Source organism: Pundamilia nyererei, unplaced genomic scaffold (assembly GCF_000239375.1).
Source record: "Pundamilia nyererei isolate P.nyererei 1_Seehausen unplaced genomic scaffold, PunNye1.0 scaffold00183, whole genome shotgun sequence".
Lineage (NCBI taxonomy): Eukaryota > Metazoa > Chordata > Actinopteri > Cichliformes > Cichlidae > Pundamilia > Pundamilia nyererei.
The window spans coordinates 315,712-331,971 of NW_005187584.1; the positions used below are offsets into that span (position 1 = coordinate 315,712).

At 41.1% G+C, this 16,260-nt stretch overlaps 2 protein-coding genes across 2 annotated transcripts; both read right to left on the bottom strand.

Annotated features, from left to right (window-relative positions):
- Positions 1-8: 8 nt before the first annotated feature.
- Positions 9-15,256, bottom strand: LOC106455932 (uncharacterized; the record flags this gene model as incomplete). Its single annotated transcript, XM_013914274.1, has 5 exons — positions 15,129-15,256; positions 14,859-15,053; positions 12,467-14,411; positions 3,917-4,841; positions 9-1,301 (listed from the first exon to the last, which is right to left on the bottom strand). Coding segments are annotated over exons 2-5 (4,182 nt in total), but the record flags the coding sequence as incomplete, so codon positions are not given.
- lrrc15 (leucine rich repeat containing 15) lies at positions 3,266-7,784 on the bottom strand. The gene is made up of 2 exons (XM_013914284.1): positions 7,532-7,784; positions 3,266-5,441 (listed from the first exon to the last, which is right to left on the bottom strand). The coding sequence occupies exon 2, from the start codon at positions 5,432-5,434 to the stop codon at positions 3,734-3,736; it is 1,701 nt and encodes a 566-aa protein (XP_013769738.1). The 5' UTR covers positions 5,435-5,441; positions 7,532-7,784; the 3' UTR covers positions 3,266-3,733.
- Positions 15,257-16,260: the final 1,004 nt, after the last annotated feature.

Here is a 16,260-nt window from a genome sequence, read left to right on the forward strand (position 1 = left end):
CCTTTCAAATCTTCGGGACACTCACAGAGTGGAGGAGACGTGAGCTTTGCAGCATTTCCGGTCACCCAGCTGTGGAAGTCTTTCAGGTTACAGTCGCAGAGCCACGGGTTGTTACTGAGGTCAAGCTTCCTGAGCTTTCCTAATGGGTCAAAAATATCTCCAGGAAGCGTCTGGAGGTTGTTGTGAGCAAGCTTGAGAGTGGCTAGTGATTGTAGCTTTTCAAACAGATCTTCATCCAGTGACTCTATCATGTTGTTCTGTAGATTCAGTTCTGTGAGCTTTTCTGGGCCTTCAAAGTATTCAGGGGACAAGGTGACGAATTTATTCTTCGACAGGTCCAGCTTCCTGATTTTCTTCAGAGGGCCAAAAACTCCTTTAGGGAGACTGGAGAGATTGTTTTGCTGGAGGCTTAATTCAGTCAATTTGGGCATTTCTCCAAACAGCACTGGTGGCAAACTTTTCAGCCTGTTGTTCTTCAGGGTCAGTGTTTTAAGCTGAGGGAAGCCAACAAAATACCCCTCAGGAAAAGTAGTTACAAGATTATTGTCCAGCAACAGTTTAGTCAGTTTGTTTTTATGAGGGAACAGATTGGGAGGAAATTCTTCTATCTGGTTTCCATGCAAGCTGATTTCCTTTAAGTTTGGTAAATTCTGAAACAAGTCTTCAGGAATGGTGGTCAGCTGATTCTCATAAAGTCGGAATGCCTCCAGCTTGTTTAGGTTGGAGAACCAGTGAGTTGACACAGCAGAGAGATTGTTTTTACCCAAATGGAGCATTAAAAGGTTGTCAAGACCGTCAAATGTCTCATCTTCAATCAACTTAATCTCATTCAAATTCAACAGGAGGTGTCTTAGTTTTTTAAGGCCTTCAAACAAACCTTTATCAAGTCTTTGAAGCTTGTTAGATTTGAGTACGAGTTCCTCCATGTTGCTGAGGTCGTTAAAGACTCCTACTGGGAGTGACGTTAATTTGCTGCCAGAGACCTCAATATTTTTCAGGTTTTTCAGTCCCTCGAACGCTCCCAGCTCGATGGATGATATGTTACTGTTTATGAACTCCACCTTTTCAAGCTGTGGGTTTTCAGCAAAGGCTCCTTTTGGTATTGTTGTAATATGGCTAACCAAAAAAAAGACTTCTGTCACTTTGGGTCTGAGAGAACGTGGGATTTCTGTAGCTGAGCTAAAAACTGCCTGGTTCTCTTTGGGGCAGTCAGTCGCCTTTTCACATGGTTGGGTTTCAGCCAGTGAAAAGTCAGGCATGAAAAGTAGAAAGAAAACGATGATCTCGCCTCTGGACATTTTTATTCACTAGAAAAAGAAAAATATATTTTTACCCTCATGCAAAATTTTCAAGAATTACATTTTGGTTTGTAATTTAGCATGATTTGTTTTTAATGCATCAAATTCAGACCTGCAATTTCTCTGGAAAATCTTTTTTTTTTTAAAACCTAGTCAAATATCAAAGAAAAGGGTACCTACCAGGTTATTTCTTTTGGAGGATGAAGCTCCAGCAAAAACGAGACACATGCGAGTTAGGTAATTATTACTGAGGCTCCAACAGGCTGTAAGTCTGTTGCATCTGAGGCGTGGCGCAGCACACTTCTGCAGCCCGAGATAAGAGCAAGGCATCAGTTTTTTAGTTACTGCACACGTCTACAGAGTGCATTCAAGATTGTGGAGTTTTTCTTTAACGTCATACATAGCTGTGTGATTAATGTTTAACACATGCTTAACACAATATTTCAGGCCAGTTAAAACGCACATGTGTTTGTTATTTTGGTTTTTTACTTCCTCACTGGAACAGCACGAAAAAATGCACAACATCATTTTTGATGAATTTGTTGCTTCCAGTTTGTAATCATAGGCAAGCTTCAGGTGGAACTTTTGGATTCCAGCTAAAGTATTTCAGACTTTATCGTGACTGTTTTCCATTAAATGGCAGTGTAATGGAAGGTACTGTGGATGTAGAATGGATTTTACCAAGAGGATAGTAGATGTAACTGGGTGTTTAACCCAGGGTATTGTGTTTTGGACTTCTTAGTTTAATTTGTTTTTCATCTCTTACATTACCTGGTTTGTTTTTATCGTCTGAGTCTCCCTCTGTTCTTTGCTGTGTCTTCCCTCGTAGCAGCGTGTCTCCCTGACACATGTTGTCCTTATATACCTGTACTCTGATTTCCAGTTCTTGCCCTGGAGAAGTTTTTGCTCTTTTGTTATTTCTGTGGATAGTCAGCATTACAGTTAGATTTTAAGTTTACTTATTGTTTTCTAAGTCCTCTGTTTGGGTCCACATCCTGCCTCCCACACAGCCGGACCTTGACAATGGTACTCATGCTGACACTCTGTACTTGGCTATTATGTGTGGATTTATGTGATTGAAGCGTGAGGCTTGCCTTGTTTCTTTTAATTTTACCATATTAAAATAAATGAATTAAAAAAAATTAGTGGGCAGCACGGTGGCACGGTGGTTAGCACTGTTGCTGCACAGCAAGAAGGTCCTGAGTTCAATTCCAACATCAGGCTGGGGTCTTTCTGTGTGGAGTTTGCATGTTCTCCCTGTGTTTGCGTGGGTTCCCTTACTCCGGCTTCCTCCCACAGTCCAAAGACATGCAACTTGTGGGGATAGGTTAATTGGATAACCCCAATTGCCACTAGGAGTGAATGTGAGTGCGACTGGTTGTCTGTCTCTGTGTGTTGGCCCTGCGACAGACTGGCGACCTGTCCGCGGTGTACCCTACCTCTTGCCCTATGACAGCTGGGATAGGCTCCAGCGCCCCCCACGACCCTGAAAAAGGATAAGCGGAAGCGAATGGATGGATGGATGGAAAAAAAAATTAGTACTCCTGGGTTGTTGTTTTTGTTACGTTTTATTAAATGTACAACCCACTATGTCAGTGTCATGCTGAAAACTTTCACGTGTTTAAAATCATTTTCACAAGAATTCAAATATGAAACAATGCATATATTTATATAAATAATGTCAGACTTGTCAAACCTAGTATGAATGGTGAAGCTCAGTAAATAAGAGAGTGTGCACATGCTCTCACTAGAAGTGTTGCATTTATTCAGGCTATTGAAGCGTGATGTATATTATAGTAGAAGAAGAAGAAGAAAGTGTACTTTATTGGTCCCCGTGGGGAAATCCCTCTCTGCATTTAACCCATTCACTCAGTGAAGCAGTGGGCAGCCACTGGGCGCCCAGGGAGCAGTGTGTAGGGACGGTACCTTGCTCAGGGGTACCTCAGGGTAGCTGTTCAGGGGAATCGAACCCCCGACCTTCCGATCATGGGGCCGCCACTCTACCTACTGAGCTATCCCTAGCCCCTAGTGAACTCCGTATTACATCTTTTGTATGTATATTGTAACGCTTTTGCAAAGAAGTTCAACTATTTGCTAAATGTTGGGTTGTTAGCACAAAATCAGCCATCAAGCTGCAACAATTGTTAATGAAAAACAGTCGTTGGGTGGTTAACTCAACAGGCGAAGCATGTTTCAGTTTACATTCACAAATATGTCCAGGTTGGCCAAAAGTTGTTAAGGCATTTGTTGTTACAGTTAGTATTTAAGATGGCATCTCTTTCCTCAAAGATGCACAGTCAGGAAGACACACTGAGGGGTAAATCTGATGAATAAAACTGAAAGGTAATGAACTCTCTGGTGCCTTTCAGGCTCAATTACCAACTCTCCAAAGTCGCCCTCTAAAAGTTCTTCGTGTGCTTTGTTTGAATTGCAGTCTACAGCACAGAGTTCGTACTCCTGCGGCCTATATTCCCCGTGCCACTCTTATTTCTCCTCCAGCAAATACAGCTGATAATTACAGTGCTGATGATGACAGTGCACACTACTGCGATGACAATTAGGGTGATTGAAATATCACGAGAAATGCTTCCAGTATTCCCTTGTCCACTCCTGGTTACCTTTTCATACTCTGAGGTGGGGGTCGTCTTGACAGCTGGTGAGGGAGTGCTTCTTTTGGCTGGAGGTGTATGTGGCCTCCTCCTCTTCTCTGTTGAGGTCAGCACGGGCTCCTGAGTAGAGCTGAGAGATACCAGGTTCTCATCTGCCAGCAAAGCAATCATCTCGCCATTCAGACTGGAAGGAGCGTCACAGACCACAAGGCTTTGGTTGGTCTTTGATGGGTGCTGCTTCAACCAGTCCCTAAGTGGCAGAATATCCTTGTCACACCTCCAGGGATTTTGCTGGAGGAGTACTTCCTCTGATGCAGTAAGGGTGTCTAAACTCTCCTGTGGTAGGTTAGGGAGGGAATTGTTTCGCAGGTCTATCTGTCCCAGGTGGGTCAGACCCTGGAGGAAACCACGTGGGAGGGATTTGATGAAGTTGTGTTCCAGAGAAATGTTGACCAGTCTTGGTAGCACCTGGAAAGTCCCAGCTTGCAGGGTCGTGATCAGATTGGTGTGCAGGGATACCTCTCCCAGCTGTTCCAATCCTCTAAATGCACTGGTGGATACATAACTAATCCGGTTACGACTGAGGACCAGGAGGCGTAACTGAGTCAGGTTCCTGAACGTGTCATCTTCCACACGACTCAGCTTGTTGTCATACAGCCACAGCTCCTTAAGGGCCGTGGGCCCAAACACCCTTGGCCCCAGAGTCTCCAGCTGGTTTTCATACAGGGAGATCTGGGAAAGATTTGGCACGTTTAGGAAGATCCCTTCTGGGAGAGATGTGATCTTGTTGTTGGAGAGAAACAGCTTCTGGAGTTTTGGAGTCTTGGAGAACAGGTCACGGTGGAGGTGAGTGATTTGGTTGTCTTGTAGTGACAGCTCTCCCAGGTTTACAAGGTCATCCAAAGTACCAACTTGAAGCTCCTGTAGCATGTTTCTATTAAGGCGTAAAGTTATGATCTGAGAAAGACCCTTAAAGGTTTCTCTTGATAGCTGGCTGACTTTGTTACCAGAAAGGGAAAGGTAGCTCAACTGTTTCAGTGGATGAAAAGTTTCCACAGGTACTGCAGTGAAAAGATTCCTACTAAGGTCAAGTCTTCTAAGCTCGGTCAACAGGGAAAACCACTGAGGCCGAAGTACTAAGAGGTTGTTGATGCTTAGTGTCAGAGCCTCAAGTTTCTGCAGATTTTTCAACAAGGCTTCTGGCAGATCCTGCAGTTGGGTACCAGTTAATGTTAAGGACCCGATATGTGGTGTTGAATTAAACGTGCCAGGGCGCACTTCCCTCAAAAGAGATTCTTTAATTAGCAACAAATCCAACGAATTCGTCATGTGTTCTGGCTCCAGAGAGTTAAAACTGCATTTTGAAAAATAGAGTTTGGTGGCAGATGACGGCAGCGGCATGGGGAAGTTTGACAGGCCAACGCATTGGACTGTGCTTCCTCTACATTGGCATCCATCCGGACACGCCCAGACAACACTGAGGGCCATGAGAAGTAGGAGTACAGGAAGTGTCGCTGGCAGCTCCATTATTGCCCTAAAATAGAAGAAACATATTTGTTGATTGGTTACATGCCAAAGTCACTAAACAAATCAGTGTGAGCCATGTTTGTTGCCATATTTAAGAAAAAGAAGTCTGGATACATTAAGATTGTGTACAACCTGTGGGGATTTTGCTTTATGTGGAAGGCCAGCAAGTGCTCATTAAAAGGAGTTGTTACACAAACGCTGTTATTTTTGCTTACGAAAGTAACTGAACTGCTCCACTTTGGATATTCATGAGGGAAAATGGACATTGTTGCATTTCTGGTGTGTTAACGCCACTGGACCTACTCTGAAATTTGATTTATTATTGCAAAACCTTTTTGCTTACAGGGCAGTAAAGAAAAGGATTTATTTATCTCCTCTCCATGTCAGATTGGGATTCTCTGCTCCCAGAACCATCACAATGATAGGAAAGTTCTACTGAATGCAGCTCTAATTAGTAACAGTGTCTTCATGTTGTAGCCTCTGAGTTTGTGTTTCGTCCAGGAAGCCGACATTTGCATAAATTAATCCAATGTTGCCCGTAGCTAGGAGCACTGCCCACCAACAGAACTGACTGCTAAATGCTTGGCAGGCCTCTGGCAGCAAAACCGTGTATGCAGCATTTGTGTTAAGCAGTAATTTTGAACCACTCATGCCTGAATAATTTGTTTTGCAAAAATTTTTGAACGTGAACACTGAATATTTGTTAGCAAATGAAATTCAGTGTTTTGTCCGCTTCTCAGCATGCCAGACTGCCTGCACAAGTTTGGAAGCTGAGCCGTTCTCACTGTTTGTAGAGGCACAGACGGCTCCTGGAACAAAACCTTGCCAGCATCATGACCTGCTTCTCCACACAAATTCACCAAATTCACAGTCCTGCAACTGAGGGCTGGCAAGCCTGAGTTGCTTCTCAGTAGATGAGATGTATTAGTTTGCAACAAGAGTGTCTCTCAGGAAGGAACTTTGTAAAGACAAAATAAAATATCCTTCAAACGAACTCAAAGGCATCAGATTTCTTAACTTCCTTCTTTTCTTTTTTTTTCATCAAAAGCAGGAGGTCATAAAATCCATGCTGGTCCATCCCAGCTGCTCACATTTTAACACATTTTTTCTGTTTTCATTAAAAGGTTGGAGAGGTGGTACTAGATTCCTGCTGTGAGGGTGAAGTCATTGTTTCCACTGCTATTACAATTTTATAACGTTTACATGATTTCTAGCCATACTAACATAATACCTCATTTAATTCCTCATAATTCTTATTTCTTTTAACTTTCCTATAAGAGACACCGAACAGTTTCATGATTATTTTCTTTTTCTTTCCTGCTGTGAATGTGGCCGGTCAGAGTTCAGACTTTAGTCATAGACGGGTTTCTAATTACCGAACTACTGAAAAATAAAATTTAGGTATCCGTGGAATACCCTTCCTTTTGTTATATGGGATCATTTTCGCCGTATTAAAAAGCAGAGGAGCCAGCAGGAGGGAGAAGAAAAGGTAAATTAACACCTAAACTATGTGTCATCTCTGGCAGACTTTATCCTCTCAGTCCAACCCAAACCCACTGTCATTTCGTCACTGGGACAGCCTGAAATGATCTGTATTGTAATATAATGGTTAAACCATTTCCAGTTCACCAGTAATTCCTTAGATGTTTTTCTCCCTTCGATAATTAAAGGCTCAGAACATTATGTTCTGTGAAAAGAGCGTAGGAGCAGAGCTGCAGAAGGCCATGCATGTTTTATTTAGCATGTTTTGATGAACACCGTAGCTGACATGACATAAAAAATACACTTTGTCATGTAATTCAAAACGTAACTCTTATAATAATGACATATTAAAAAGCTATTTGTTTTACACATGAAAACACATGACTATACAATGTATTATAAATTTAATATTTAAAAAATAACAAGAAGAAAAACTAACATTATATCTTATTCCACATTACTGTCACCGACTTCTTTATCTTGTTTGTTTCCTGTTACATTTACCTCAGAAATAAACTGGACACATCTTAAGTCTTAAGTAAATAAAAGTTAAAAAAAAAGAAAAAGTCAAATAAAGGAACAAAGTAGGCCAACGTGCTGTTTTGCTGAGCTTACCTCTCGTGCTGCGATCCCTGAACAGAGACAGTGAGTCGGTGTGGAGTTCTTTTATGTGCGTCCTCCCTTCCTCCTCAGTTTCACTAATCCTCTGAAAGTTTCCAGCACTGCCTGAACTTTCACACCATCACATTTTCCTGCTCTTCGTCATCAGTCAAATTTTATAAGTCAGCTTTTTTTCTCTCTGTCTCACACAAGAAATGTGTAGATCCTGTTTCTGAGCTTCCTGGCCGTCCCCCGTCCCCCAGCCCCCTCGGTGTCTCACACACACTCACCCTTTTTTTTCTAAATGTGGTGGAGGGGGATCAGACCAGCAGAAGCCCCACCCTCTGGTACCAGTCTGGGACTGAACTGATTTTGTGTTTATGTGGGTATTTAGTCTCTGTTTCATCTTAGCAAAGACACTTTTTTTAATGCCTCAAGCTTCTTTATTTAATGGACAAGGAAAGATGTATATGTGTGCTAGAGGTTACAGGAAGGGTGACAAGTGACTCTGGACAGAACAATGGAGATTGTTTTGTGTTTTTAGTTTGTGGCAATGTTGTTTGTGTGTCTGCTTGGGTGTGCAAAGTATGGTCTGCACATATCTTTGGAGTAACATTCATGGTATGCTTGTAAATGGATGGGTTTGGTTTCCCAAATCCACTTTTAGGGACAGACTGTGACACAATCCACCCACAAACACACTGAATGAGCGTTCACTCTCTCTGCTGTAACAAAAATGATACATTTTCTATTCACTTTCTTATTATTTTCATATCATAATGAAAGTCTCGTGCAGGTAAGTTCAGGAACAACTTTTAGCATTTAGTACATCTGGATAGAATTAAGCAACGAAGCTTTCCTTGCCTTTACAGCTTTTGCTCGTGTTGTGTGCATATTTCTCATGTGAGCCAAACACGCTATTACAAAACAGAGTGGAACGGTTTCTTTGATATCACAAACAGTAAAGGGAATTATTATGTGATTAAGCTTTAGTGCTAAATTTGTCTTGTTTTCTGGTTTTTAGGTGAAAAAGATGGCGCTGATCTGCCAGTGATATGCAGCTTTTAGCTTTTAAACTCTATCATACAGGAAACTACTGGAAACAGATAATGAGGGTGGAGCTCATCTAAAGGCAGATGTTGCTGCAGTGCACAAAACTGTCCTAAAAACTTTTATTGCAATATTGAAACATAAATAATTGTGTTTTATAACTGATTTGATTTACATGCCTCCGACATGAGAGCTATTGTATGTTTTTAGTTTTGCATATTTTACTATAAAGCAAATCTGTCCCACATTCTGTGTACAATAGCTTCTAAATTAGTATCCCAAAAGACTGCATGACAAGATAGCATTTTCTGTTCTTCTGTTCAAGGTGCTTTCTATTGTAAGGTAAAGACCCTGCAATAATAGAAAAATCCCATCAAATAGATGCAACTCTGTGAGAAAGTACTTGCAAAGAAAAAGAGGAAGATTGACAGGAAGAAACCTCTGGGACAGACAGGCTTAAACCCAGAGTTTAATAACCAATAACTAATGATTAAATGCAAAATGGTCTGAGTTTATTATCCTGTTAATTCTACAGTTTTCAGTAAAAGAGTTCAGGATAAAAAGAGTTTTCTGCTGGAAACCCATGGCATATGTTTATTATTGACATTTGATTAGTACTAGTATTAGTATTAGGTGCTCTTCACAGGTATGGGCGTGGCTGCCTAGTAGTCAGTGGCGTGTCTGATACCACTTACACTCACCTCGTTTCTCCTCTCTATTCCTCACTGGATTGTTGAACTAAAATTGTCATGTTGTAGTGAGACTGAACTCTCCTGATAGGTGAAGCATGTTTTCTTGTTCCTGAGTAAGATTACCCACTCACCGTGTTTTTGCACCTGCCTGTCTTACCTGTGGACAAAGCTGCCTGATCCACTCGCGTCCACAAAGAAACACTTATCTGGATTCAAGCCTGTGAAAGCTGGGGACACGTACCTGCACACCAGTTTGTGGAGAAACAGTAAATTCCTTCCCCCATGAGAGCCTGTGAGAACAAACAGGAAAACCAGCGCGCTCAGCTTCAATCCAGACAAACCAGCTTAATGGTGCTGAACCATAGAAATGTCAACTTATGAGTGAGGACCGGTATACAGTATTTAATGTTACGGAGCAGTTAGAAAAGCTTCAGCACTTGCCTTTCCTCAGCATTCAATTCAATTCAAGTTATTTATACAGCCTCAAATTGCCTCAAGGTGCTTTATTTTGTAAGGTAATCCTACAATAATACATACAGAGAAAAACCCAACAATCATACGACTGCCTATGAGCAAGCACTGTGATGACAGTGGGAAGGAAAAACTCCCTTTTAACAGGAAGAAACCTCCGGCAGGGGTGGAGCCATCTGCTGTGACTGGTTGGGGTGAGAGCATTTAAAGAAATGCTTTAAATGCACTATTACAAACTTACACATGTAACTGTGAGTGCTGAAGTTCTCAGTCATAAGACTGTAAGAACTTACCTGAGACTGCATCAATAAAATCAACTGACCAGAACATGCAATCTGTGACAACTGAAAACACTTAGCTGTGAGTTACAGAGCCATGTGAAGATACCAAGCTTTGAAATCCTTTCACAGATTTACAGACTGATCAAATGTTCACCTTATTATTTCAGTGAACTTCAGTGAACACATAATATATAAAAAAGAAGCCGGATTGAGCAGGGTTACAGTTATAGCGGCTCTTCTTTGTGATGTAACGAGTGCATGTTCTCTAGGGAGGATTTAGAAAGGAATATTAGGATATGTACATTCAGTATGACTCAACTTACAGCCTGTTTTTTTTTTTAAATAAACAGCTTATTATTAGGCTTAATCAAGAGCATTAAAATTCCACCCTGCAGCCAAGACTCTGGGAATTCCACATTTGCTCATGTTTTGGGAAATCCCTCCCAGCTGGCATTACGGTCAAAGTTAGAAGGTTAACATAGACAAATGAAAGATTCCTCCCAGAGCTATGAATCAACAGGTTTTTGTTTCTCTTCCTAAAGTCTTGTTTTCCACATTGGTCCAATATTTCTTGTGCCCCTGCAGTTTTCCTCTCCCCACGCTGACCCTGTGTATGTGCCCACTGTTGTGTGAGCTCAGCCTGCTGGAAAGTGCTAATCACCTGTTGTCATAGCAATGAACTTGGGCACTGCTCACCAATTCATCCTCTTTTGTTTGCTGCTTGGTTTAGCGTCCAATCACCTCTCGTGGAATTTGTGGCATCTGCCGTCATTTTTAGGGTTTAAAAGACTTGAAAAATTATTGTGACTCAGGCAAATATGGCCCCTTGTTTAGTCTCTACAGAACAATGTGTAATGTCCAACTGTGAGGACAAGCTGCTCACAAATGAAACTTTAAATGTACGAACTTCACCTTTAGTTATTTCCTTTCTCATGAAAAACATTTGTGTCAAAACTTCGGTAGAATTAAAGAGCGGCTATGTAATGAAACATGTTGCACAGTTATTAAAAAGGTAACTGGGCTGGATGTACGTTCACATTTTTGAGGTTATGACAGAGGCTTGTGAAATTACAGGGGCGTCATTTCATAAATGGATTCGTCATCTCAAAAGCTAAACATACTGACCTCGTGACATCACGGATAGATGTGTTTCCTGTTTTGAACATTGTTACAAAGATTAGGGCATAATCTTCCTGTAAAGATGTGTAATTCCTTCTGGGAAAGCACATTTCTGTAACATTCCTGAAAAGGAAGTCAAATCCAGATAACTAATAATGGTTGTTTACAGCAGCTGTTCGAATAACAGGTGCTGTGGGATTAAACAAGATACTCCAAAATCTTGACCACAATCTGCTCAATCGGTCAAATATTTAGCAGTTTGATCACAGGTTTAAGATTTTTAAAAAAAACACTTTAATCATTAATTTTCATGGCATAAAATACAAAAAATGACAGCATCACAGCTAACCCTAACCCAGCTTTTAAAAAAGGCCATTACATGAATGCCTTACAAAGAGAAATACACAACAGGCACTGGGTATATAAAGTGTAGCTCACAACAAATTCACAATAACAGAGATGTTGATCAAACAGATGACACACACAGCTTTAACATTTTGAAATAAACATCTGTAAATAACACAAATATAAAAGTAGACACTGTCCAGTCGTGCGCTTTCGTCTTGCAGTTTCAAGTATCCACCACTGGAGGGAAACAAATCACCTGCAGCTTTAACACTGACGTGTGTTATCTATAAGCTGCTGAAGCACTGCAGTCTTGGCATAGTAGATAAAACGTACATTTATAAATACAGCAGGCATCAGTGTGTATGACTCGAGACATGGTGAAAGCAAAAGACCAGTGGAAGAAACCAGGTTTTCACTTTATATGCTTGAAAAACAAACAGTGGTCAACAACAGGTGGATTCTTCAGTGGCTCTCTATGGCTTTAACAGAAACTGTATGACTATAGAATAAACAATGATATATGTATATAAGGCATTATACAATCCTCTCATTTTATCATTATTATCATAATTACACCACAATATTTTTTAAAGAGTTTGAATATGTGCATCATAGCATGAATCTTTTTACCAGTGTTGGGCACTTTTAATTTGAATAATTTGGACGTGAACAGACAGGACTTTAGCAGTCTGCATAGCTACCCAGTTTCAAAATAGGCCTAAAATCTTCCTATTTGATTGATGAGCATTCAAATATTTGCTCTGTATGCTGACTATTGACAGATATTAGTTTAGCTGTGATATAAAATTACACACAATACCATCTGAATGTACTTTTTTCTGAAAAACCCCACAGGGTTCAATTCAATCATATTTCAAAGTCTGATTTTCCTGAGGAAATGTGTTCAGAGAAAACAAACACAGTAATTGTCAGCCGGTAGAAGAGGATCGTTTATCTAGTTGTGCACCAGCCCGATAAGCCAGCGCTACGCCTCATGACGAGCACACTCAGCCTTTAGCTTATACGTGGCCTTGTGGAGGCGATACATGCCATACATGGTAGCAAGAATAAGCGACAACCCTGCAGCTAGAAGAAGGATGTGAGAGAACATGAGGAACCCAGCCAAAGCCGTGTTTGAGGGCAGAAACCACACATACACCCAGCCTTTCTGATGGTTATGGTGGACAAACTCAGGCCCCGGTTCTATCACCAATATGCCATAAAAAGGAGGTGACATGTTCTGAGCAAATTTACCAATAAGTTCAGTGGAAAGTGATGCTGAGAGTGTTGTATCATCTGATGTGGTTGCTTTTACAGTCTGAGTGGTTATTTTGTCAGGGACTTTTTGGGTAGCTCCTTGAGTGGTTTGGATCGCCGCTTCCTTGGATCGAGCAGCCGTTGTGGGGGGTGTGGTTATGGAAGTTAAAGCTGATGTTTGTCCAGAGGTTGACAACATGTGGAGTGGTTGTGTTGGTGACCGGTTCAAATCTTGTAGAGGAAAACTCTTGGCTGTTGTAGCACTGCAAAAGCTGAACTCTTCATCATGCAGCGAGCCAACGGTACGCAGCAGCTGGTAGATTGGAGTGTGACACATCACGTCATCTCTGTCCCAAAGCACATGCTCATTGTGTCTCATCCATCTTGCAATGCCTCTGATAGCACAATTACAATCCCAGGGGTTTCCACTCAGAGTCAGATTCATCAAAGCTGGAAGAGACACAAAAATATCTCCTGGAAGACTGCTGAGGTTGTTATTGTTCAATAAAATTTCAAGAATCTCTCCAAGACCCTTAAAGATATCTTCTGGTAGGCCATACAACTTATTGTCATTGAGGTGAAGTTTCTTCAGGGTGGTTAGTTTGGAGAATAGCTGGGGATGAAGATAATGGAGGTTGTTGGATTTTAGCGAGAGCTTCTGAAGGTTTGGAAGACAGCAGAAAACATCTGGTGGAAGGTCCCTCAGATTGTCATTTAAATGGAAGTTCAGCATAAGCAGCCCAGACATGTTAGCGAACAAATTTCCAGGAACCGTGATGAGGTTGGTGGCATATAGATAGAACTCTGTCATGTCGGGCATGTGACCCATCAGCTCATCTGGTAGAGATAATAGTGGATTCTTGTAAATGGTGAGTTTGACCAACTTTGGCATGTGGTAGAAGCTCTTTTCTGGGATGGCCTGAAGTTGGTTGGAGGATAAGGTCAGGTTTTTCAGGTTCCCCAGAGGCCAGAAGACTTTAGGTGGAAGGCTGGCAATCTGGTTTTGATGGAGTTTTAGCTCCACGAGGTTGATGAGTTTGTCAAAGATGCCAGCTTCTAGAAATTCTAGTTCATTGTAATAGAGTATAAGCTGCTGAAGTTTAGTCAAGGAGTGAAAGATGGTAGGAGGAAGCTTCTTTATGAAGTTCCTTCCAAGATTCAGAAAGGTGAGGTTGGTCAGTCCTTCAAATAGGTCTGAATCAAGACTCCTGAGTTTGTTGCGGCTTAGGTCCAGATCCTGCAACCCGCCCAGTCCTTCAAACATGTCTGGATGAATGTTCTCAAACTGGTTCCCATCTAGATGCAGCTGCTCAAGAGCAGCAAGTGGACTGAACACTCGAGGAGGAAGGGTCGACAGATCGTTAGATGACAGCTTGACAGACTTGAGCTGGGGAGCTACGAGGAAAGCCTGAGGGTGGACGGTGTGTAGATGACTCTTTATGAGACTGAAACGCAGCAGGAGGTCCAGATTTGCTAAACTTCGCTCATTTAGGACATTCATGTTTGTAACACTGAGCTGCAGCAGGTATGTGTGGAGAGGCAGAGGCGGTATATCAGTGATGGTGGAGCCAGTACACATGGCAGCGCCTTGAGGGTTGCATCGGCAACTGCTGGGGCAAGAACTGCTGTGGGTAAAGTCTGGAATCATAAAGAGCAAGAGCATCATCCACGTGGTGCCTGGGAAGTAAAAACAAAGCCAATGAGAGTCCACATTTTTCTTTATTTCGATTTTAATAACTCATTTTAGTCATTTTATCTGTATAAAAGAAAACTTCACCTCCTGAAGCCTGAGCCATTATAGCGTTTTGAACATGGAGCATTTATTGAACCTTCTGATATTTCAATTAAATGTTTATTTTCATATATATTTTTGCAATTTATTGCTTAAAATAAATTGTGCACTTGGGTTTTTCAGGGAGAAAAAACTGATGACTGAAGTCTCAAAAGCTTTCATCTATCAAATATGAGGCATTAAAGGCTTAAACTGAGTTAATGATGTAGTAACACAGTAATAATAGCAATCATAATGAAAATATTTTTAAAAAATTAAATTATGTTATTTCATAGATACATTTCAGAAGCACTGAACGTGGGGCGGAAAACCAACATAAGCATTTGACTAACCTCTGAAGTAAAGATCCATCACGGATTGTTTGCTCCCGTGCTGCCTGCTGCTCCTCTCTCTACTGCTGTGTTTAGAAGATGCGCACTCTCTGTCTGCCACGCTATCCAGCCCCTGCTTCACCAAGACGTCTGCCCCAGAGACATTATCTCATCCTTCATGCTGCTCAGGCCTTGAGATTAATTCTAGAGTTCAGGCTAGCAAGAAAACGTCAGCATTATGACTTTTGCTTTATTTACCGGCGCGTTGGACTCACTTTTCTGGATACTTACAAATGAATGTAAAACTGATGTCATCTTAGTCTTCAGAGCATTTCATGCACTTTGTTCAGTTTGACTTTCCCAATGTGCTACATTTGGTTGGCTATTTGTACATTCATGTTTCCTATGATATTTTCCGTTTGAAACCTGCCATCACAAATGTTGACTGACACAGAGGGTGCTGTTTCATTTCCTGTGTATGCAGCTCATGGGCTGGACAGAAACAGATAACGGCCATATCTGCAGCAGGAAAGTTTGGCCATTTTGTGCATGTACTGTATTGTTACTAAACTAATAAAAGCGAGTAAAGCATACTTGTGTTCACATTGGTAGATTAGTGGGTGAACTCTAATTGTGTTTTAATAATAATAATAATAACTTTATTTATAAAGTGCTTTCAAACAAAGTGCTGAACATCTCAAGTACAAGCATTTTCAGGTTTGAGCTCATAGACTCTGTCCTTCTGTACAACATTTCTGTAAAGTGTGAGGTTAACAGTCAAAATCACAGAGAGGGAAAACTGTGCAATGAGAGACTTTACCTTGGGACAGATGTTTTGTCCTGGCAGTCAATCAATCAATACTTTATTTATATAGCACATTTAAAAACCGGAGGTACATCAAAGTGCTTCTCAGTAATAAAATATGAAACAAAATTAATTGCGATGGGTACGATGGTAGAGTATAAATACATTCCCAGATAAAACAAAGCACTAATTAGCCCGGGAGTACTATGTTAAAACAAATATTTCACACTTAGTGTAAAAGTTCGGTAAAATCAACACAGAAATATCAACTGCAAAAACCCAGTAAAACAACAGGTTAAAATTACATACAAAATGTAATAAAAGTACAAAGTGTACAGCCGACAAATCACTAACTGAAAATGCAAGATCAAATAAATAAGTTTTCAGTGGTGTTTTAAAAGATTGAATAGATTCCGGCGCGCGAATATCAGCTGGAAGATTGTTCCAGAGGTTCGGTGCAGCAGCAAAGGCACGATCACCTCTGGTTTTCAGAGACCGAGGTTGCACCAAGGTCATTTGACTCCATGATAGAAGTGCCTTCCTAGGATACAGGCTGAGAAGTTCAGTTAAATAGCAAGGCGCAACATTACTTACGATTTTCCCTTACTGTACAATATA

Bases quoted from the DNA above. Each gene is read 5' to 3' on its own strand.
- lrrc15 (XM_013914284.1), bottom strand. From the start codon at position 5,434: ATGGAGCTGCCAGCGACACTTCCTGTACTCCTACTTCTCATGGCCCTC.